At 38.2% G+C, this 7065-nt stretch overlaps 1 protein-coding gene across 4 annotated transcripts in view; it reads left to right on the top strand.

The window, feature by feature from the left end:
• The first annotated feature begins 2178 nt into the window (after positions 1-2178).
• Positions 2179-7065, top strand: part of TMEM196 (transmembrane protein 196) — a 51124-nt gene continuing 46237 nt past the window's right edge. The window contains exon 1 of one of the 4 annotated variants that reach the window (XM_050785397.1): positions 2179-3123. In XM_050785397.1, coding sequence (XP_050641354.1) covers positions 2977-3123 — 147 coding nt within the window. In that variant the 5' untranslated portion in view covers positions 2179-2976. Of the gene's footprint in view, positions 3142-7065 lie in introns of all 4 variants that reach the window. The other 3 variants (XM_050785396.1, XM_050785399.1, XM_050785398.1) reach the window with 3 other exon arrangements.

The following is a 7065-nucleotide window of genomic DNA, read 5'->3' as shown; positions in this document are numbered from 1 at the left end:
CAGAAATTGTGGAGCTACTGGTGTTTGGATAGTGCTGTGCTTTATATGATTTTTTCTTGATTTATAGTTTTATCCTACAATTATTTGTCTAGCAAATAATTTGGAGAGATAATTATGATAAGAATCATAAATAGTTTGTCAGTTTGAACTCTTTTTTCTTGATTTCTATATATAGGAGGAAATTTTAGGTGTATTTGGGTTTATCTTAGGAGGATCATTATGTCATTTTTAAAAGGCACAAAAAATATCCTTTGTGTCCCAATAAAGATAACATAGTTTTTTTGAAAATTTTAACGTTGATGCTCATGTTTTAAAACACAAAACAGCAGTTTCCTCTCTAGAAAATAATTGTTTTTATTTTTAAAAATATTTGTTTTATTGTGAATTATTGGTAGTTACTTATGTGAAGATGAGCTGCATTTCTTCCACATACAATTTAATTTTCAAAAGTTTTGGATTTCTAACCAATGACCCAGAATCAATCAAGATTGGTTTTAATCAGGCATATCATAACCAATCTTATATTCCAAGCCATCATATTCAGAGATAAAATGTTAACCATAATATATGTTTTGTTTGTTTCTTTTTCTCTGTGAAATTCAACTATTGCTAATGCCATCCCTATGTTCTCTACAAAAGTTTATTTCCCTTCCTAAATGTCTCCACTAATCAATTCATTTTAATATTACGATTTGTTGTTCTCTTCCTAACAGAGAAGTGTTTTTTTTCCTAAAGAAGTGACTAAAGACAAAGCAAAAATTCAACAACGTATATGCTGTATTATTTGTGCATATCAATTGGATAATTTAGATGACTTCTGTAATATTTAAATAAACTTTACATCATTACAACCATACACTAATGAGGTACTTTAGCATGTCTTTCAGGATTTAAAAGTATAGAAATGAATCCACTAATTATCATTCAGTACCAATGTTTATTTGTACTCCAAATATCACAGTAACTGAAGCTCTTTAAGGCTTAATAAATTGTAACTCATCTTCCTTGCATTTGTTTTTATTTTTAAGAGAAGAGGACCCAATTTTTAAATTATAGAATATAAACATATGAAAAAAAATTATAGTGTAGAATTGAGTTTAAACTCTAAAAGAAGCCCTTAATCAAATTTAAGAAAACTAAAACTGGCATTTATGTTACAGAACTTATGCTATAAGTCGCTGAACTTTTATGTTACCATCATGGGAGCTTTAAGAAGCCTCAAACCACAGAGGCGCCTGCACTGCACTGATCTGCATGTGTATAGAAGTCAAGATGTCCTAGTCTCCTGTTAATGTACCCTAACCTCATCTTCCTTTGTTCTATTTTCCTTCAGTCCATCTGCAACTAGAGAACCCAGTTTTTGAGAAAGATGACCCACACCCAGAACCCTCTCTTTATCCCACTTCCTAGATTTCCTTGAGATTTTTCATAAAACTAGAGTAATGAAAATGGGGTCTAAATACAGCGATCCCTAGACATCTAGACTCTCACAGGCATCAAAAGACAATGCAAAAATACCCCAGGCCAAGCTGGACTGGCCCCTGCCCTAAAGATTTTGATGAAAACAGACCGTCAAAAATAGTTGTGCATTAAGCCAGACGTGTTTTGTTTTGTTTTTGTTTTTGTTTTAATAATGCCTGTTCTAATGCATACACGTCTCTTGAATTTGGATGAGAATATATGATCCCAGCTCAGTTGGATCTAGCTATGCATCCTAGAACGTGTGGTCACGCTCCTAGAGGAAAGCAAGGGTCTGCGGCTGGAAAGGAACAAAATCACCCTGGAGATGCGGCCCCAGTCAACTGCTTCTTCGCCCTCCGACACGGAAGGCGACAGGCTATAATAGCCAGGAGTGGACATTCCTTGTAAGCAGGCTTGAATCTAGCTCTCCTAGACAGGGGAGTTCCTTGATGAAGGGCCTTGAGAGTCCCAGTGACATTAGGAATCTGGCTTTTTCCACCCCTCTCCGTCTTTCTTTGCTCACTGCTCCCCCTACCCCGCGTACAAGCCAAAGAAAGTTTTTCTCAGAATGAGCCTGCGTTGACGTAGGCATCGCCTCCCCTCTCCGCTGGATAGAAGCCCAGAAAGGAGCCACGGAGAGAAGCGGAGGTAGGGGTCGCCTGGATTCCTGTTGCTGCGGTCCGGGGGCGGGGCGGATCAAAGGCCAGCCAAGAGTATTGGTCCTGGATCTACAAATACATCAGGCTTTTTCCTCCTCCGTCAACCTCCTAAATCCCAATGAGGTCATAGCAATGAGAGAGAATCAGCTGGAGAGAGAGGGGGAGGAAGAGGACGACGACGAGGGAGAAGAAACCCAGACGGAAAGAGGCCATCAGACAAGGTCGCTTTTTCTGGTGACATAGCAACTGCAAGGAGTGTGGTGCTGAATATCATCCGCCCGCTCTGCCTGGGGATCCAGAGACTTGCAGAAGCACTTTGCATTGCCACGAAAACAAAGGCGAGACGAAAGGGAGAGGGAGAGAGAAGCTCGGAGCAGTTCTCTTTGGGTCTCCGGGAAGCAAAGCTCCTCTCCTCGGCAATGAAACAGAAGGGACCGTGTGAAAGGGTCTGGTAGGCTGAGGAGGGGGCGGGTTTCCCTGCGGAGATTTGGGACGCGACAGAACTCTGGACAGCGCCTGGGGAGCAGGGCTCGGAGCTCCCTGGGTTACTCCAGGTTTCCGGCTCCTTAAAAGCCCTGGTACTGGTGTGCAATCTTCGCACCACCGAACCGAACCCAGGAAGATCCTTCTACGATCCCTATCTGAACGTGCCAGGGGGTGGAGCAGCTCCTTTGCCTCTGGTTCAGCCAGGGAAGGTCTTCGTTTCTGGAAATCCAGCCCTTGTGGATAATGCCTCGCTCTTGAAGAAAAGTTTTGGGATCTGGTAGGGGGTGGAGGGGTAAGGAGGATAGTGGAAGAAAAAAAGATAGATGGTTGGTTTCTCTCCCTGATCTGGAAGGAAGATGACCGAGGAAGGATGTGCACCAGCGGTCAGATTATCGGGAGCCTCTTGGTGCTTTCCGTGCTGGAGATAGGGCTGGGGGTGTCCAGTGTGGCCGTGGGGGCAGTCAGCTTCAGCCTGGCCCTCCGAGAGCACAAGCCGCAGCTCGGAGACTCGTCCCCGGTATGGAGCGGGGTGTGTGTACGTTGAGCCATTTCACTCTCTCTTTACCTCCTTACGGTGATGGTCAGGGTGCGCGCATTAGTCACTCCCTCCCTGGGAAACAAAATCGTAAATCTCTGGCTTGCATGTAGGTTCATGCTGACAGGCTATGCTTCTTTACATTGTCCTTTATTCATTTTTATTTATTTTTTTCCTTACTTGGGCTAAAGACTAAATTAAATGGCTTTGTTTAAAGGTGGGGGTGGGGGATTAGTTTCCACTGGCTGATTCTGCAAAGGGCTGCTCTGCCCAGTGGTGCTGTTCGGGAGGCGGGGGGAAGGGGGGTGTCACACCTGTCAAGGGCAGGCTCACTTAATCTTTTCTTCCTTCTACAAGGAAAATCAAAATAAGAGTGTTCCATCATTTTTCTGTATCAGGGAACAAGCAGAAATAGTTATGCATTTATCACTGGGCAATAATGCCCAAGGTACACCAAAGGCAATACCAATAACAAAAAGAGAAATGTGGTGTGAGTGTGAAAGGAAGTTTGTGGGTGCATTTCATTCCAGAAAACATTGCTCTTAATTTTCCTGTGCTACATTTCTGATATTTCACCTCTGAAAACTCTTTTGTAAGTTCTAGACAGTAAGTTAGAAAAACAACTGGTAAGATGTGTAACAACATTCTAATTGGAGAATAATTCTGCTTACAGAGTACCAAACTGCTCAAAGAAACTGTCATAGTTATCTCTAGGTCAGATGTTGGATTCAACAAGCTTCTTTTTTATTAGGGTGAATCTTCAAGAAAGCCTTAGAAACCTATTTCTTCCACCAATAATCAATAAAATAACTCAGCACCATTCCTAATGTGAATCTAATTGTGAAAACCAGTTTTTTCCTTCCTTCAAGCTACATGGCTTTCATATTTACTACCAAGACTATAAAGATGAATCAGAGCACTGTCTTAAAATACTACTCCATAGTGGAGGAAACAAAATGGTACATCAGTAACTTTGCCAGCAATGAGAAATTAGAGTGTGATTTCAGAGAGATACAGAGGCAAAAAAGGGGGAGAAAGATTGGGGTGGTCAATGAAATATCCACAAAAGAAGTATTATTTTATTCTTGATCTTGGAAGTTTATCAGGACTTAGAATTGATGTACTGCAGTGTTAACTAATGCTTCACAGTGTAAGATCTGAGGCCATACTACCTGGTTGCAAATCCCAGATCTACCACTTACTTAGCTGGGTGACTAGCCAAAGTTTCCTTATCTATAAAATGGGGTCGTTAAAAGGAACACATTAAATACAGTTGGCCCTCCCTATTCATAGGGGATTGGTTCCAGAGCCCTGTTGGTTACCAAAATCTGAGGATGCTGATGTCCCTTATGTAAAATAGTGCAGTATTTGCATATAACCTAGGCACATCTTCCGATACACCTTACATCATCTCTAGATTACTTACAATACCTAAAACAATGTAAATGCTATGTAAATAGTTGTTATACTATATTTCCTTTGTATTATTGTTATTGTTGTATTTTTTTTTCCAAATATTTTCTATCAGAGGTTGGTTTGTATTCATGGATGCAGGACCTGGGAATACAAAGGGCTGACTGTAATGTTCTTAGTAAAGTGAATGGAATGTAGTAAGCACTGAGTAAATATGAGCAGCTAATACTGAATGCACAGACTGGCAGTGGAGGGCGTGAGAAAAGACAGTCTTTCAGGAAGCATAGATGAAGGCAAAAAACTGGGACAGGTTGGGTTGTGGTCCAGGAAGAGTAGGCTCTTCTATTTTTCTGGGGCTTAGGTGTGTAAGAAGAAGATAAGAATAGAAAAAATGATTGGGGCCAGACCATAGGAGACTGTGTACCAGTTGGAGGCAACAGATTCACTTCCTCATATTTCGAGTAATAATAACACCCATTCTTACTTCCCCTTCCCAAAGCGATACTGAGGAAATGCAGAAGAAAGCTAGACAGAAAATTATTCATCTCTTTGCTAAATTATGAATTAAAAATCTGGATTATTTATGAATGCCAAATAAGATTTTGCAATAATTAACCTGTCACAATACACATAGTCTACAATCAAACTACATTTTAATTACTGTTGTAAAACTCCTTTCAACACATTAATATCATTACTATAAGGTTTCTGAATTAAATTTAAAAGGCAGTGGAAATAAAAGCTGCACTATAAAAGGATTATTTTTATACAGAGAGACCCTAAAATTGTAAGCTTTTTATCTAGGACAAGTGCACTAAGGCTTTAAGCCACTGCTGCATTTTGATTATTTGGCCCCGAACACAGAAATCAAAAAAAAAAAAAAAAAAAAAAAAGAGGTAGCTTAAAAGTAAAGATAAGGGCTTAAAATGTATGAGATGGATGCTTACACAGATTATTTCAAGGCACTATTTCATCTGATTAATCAGGCAGGGATGCTTCCTGTGATAAATTTTTAAAATATGGGCAATTAGAAGGAAAAATCAGTTGACTATAATTTCATAAAGAACGAAAGCTATAGGTGTCATTATAGCATTTTTGTTTCTTCTTGATTCTTTGTTATAGCTGATATGGTCATCTACAATGAAAGCATAAAATCAGAGGCATAAGTGTTAGATAACAATTACTAAACATTGAGTAATATGCTTTGGAAAAGATATAGTCATGTGAATTACAACTGATGTAAAAGATTTATAGACAGGAAGTTAAATGCACAGAGTTCTGTTTCCAAGTTGCTGTGTGAAAGTCACTCTTCTCAGCCTCCAGTGCATCATCTATAATGGGAATGGACTGGGTTTAGCAGCACACAGATTTATAAATCCCTGAGAATTGTATTGCTGTAGGTTGAGATTTGGAAATCTAGAGATTTAAATGGTGGTATCCAGAACAAAATATGATGCTAAGTTGCATTTTATATATATTATGCTAAAATTCCATCTGTCTATTAACATATCTGATATCTTATAAAACTTAATTTATTAAACAAACTTTTCTAAGCCTAGTTCTCCCATGTGTAAACCACAAGGTAGTATTTTTAAATATTTAAAAGTTTTCTTATCTAAATCATTTAATATTTATAGGTTTTATTGCTTATTTTACTGGAGCATATTTGATTTATACATTATATCTTTATCTGCTTAAAAAATCTGATGTTTTGCTTCAGCAAAATTTACAGCATAAACAATGCACATACCTTTTCTGTAGACTCTTGGTTTACCATGGCAACAACTCAGCCAATTGTAGGATTTTGTTGAAATTCACCTCTGTACATTCTGATCTATATTATAGTAATCCAAATGAGGTGCTGTATATAAATTATAGCTGCTCCAAAGTATTATTTTTAATATTTAAGCTTTTAAAATTTATTTAATAAAAAAGAAATAAAGTGAAAGAAACCTCTCAGTTACTGCAAATGTACACAATTTGAAGCTAGTGTGTCTCTAACCAGGTAACATATCATTTTTTCTTCCAGATCAAGTACTTAACAAAAGAGATTCATATCCTTTGGCATAAGATGAAAATGCTGCTCCTATGGCCCACCAAAAATTACAAACATATTTTTATGCCCCATTTTAACATTAACTTAAATTATACAAGTAATTTATAAATACATTCAAAATGTTTTTCAAAGTTATAACTAAAGTCCTCTTCCCTACTCCCTTATCAAAATTAGACACCATTATATTCTTATAGTTTCACAGACATTTCTCCATGAAGAAAAAATAGTTTTGATCTGGGCATATAAACCAATTTTCATCAAATTTTTGCATATAATAAAGCCCATTAACAGATTCTGTAGAGGCCAGGTAAAGAATCTCTTTCTTATATGATTCATACTCTCATTCTCAAATGCTGCTGATTGTCCACTGGGCATAAGCAGTTGGATGATTGACAATCAGATAAGTTAGGCAAGCCAAACTACTGGGAAATATGGTTATTATTTAGGGGGCCATA

The sequence above is a fragment of the Macaca thibetana genome, chromosome 3, assembly GCF_024542745.1.
Source record: "Macaca thibetana thibetana isolate TM-01 chromosome 3, ASM2454274v1, whole genome shotgun sequence".
In the NCBI taxonomy this organism is placed as follows: domain Eukaryota; kingdom Metazoa; phylum Chordata; class Mammalia; order Primates; family Cercopithecidae; genus Macaca; species Macaca thibetana.
This window is presented reverse-complemented; position numbering and strand designations above follow the sequence as displayed.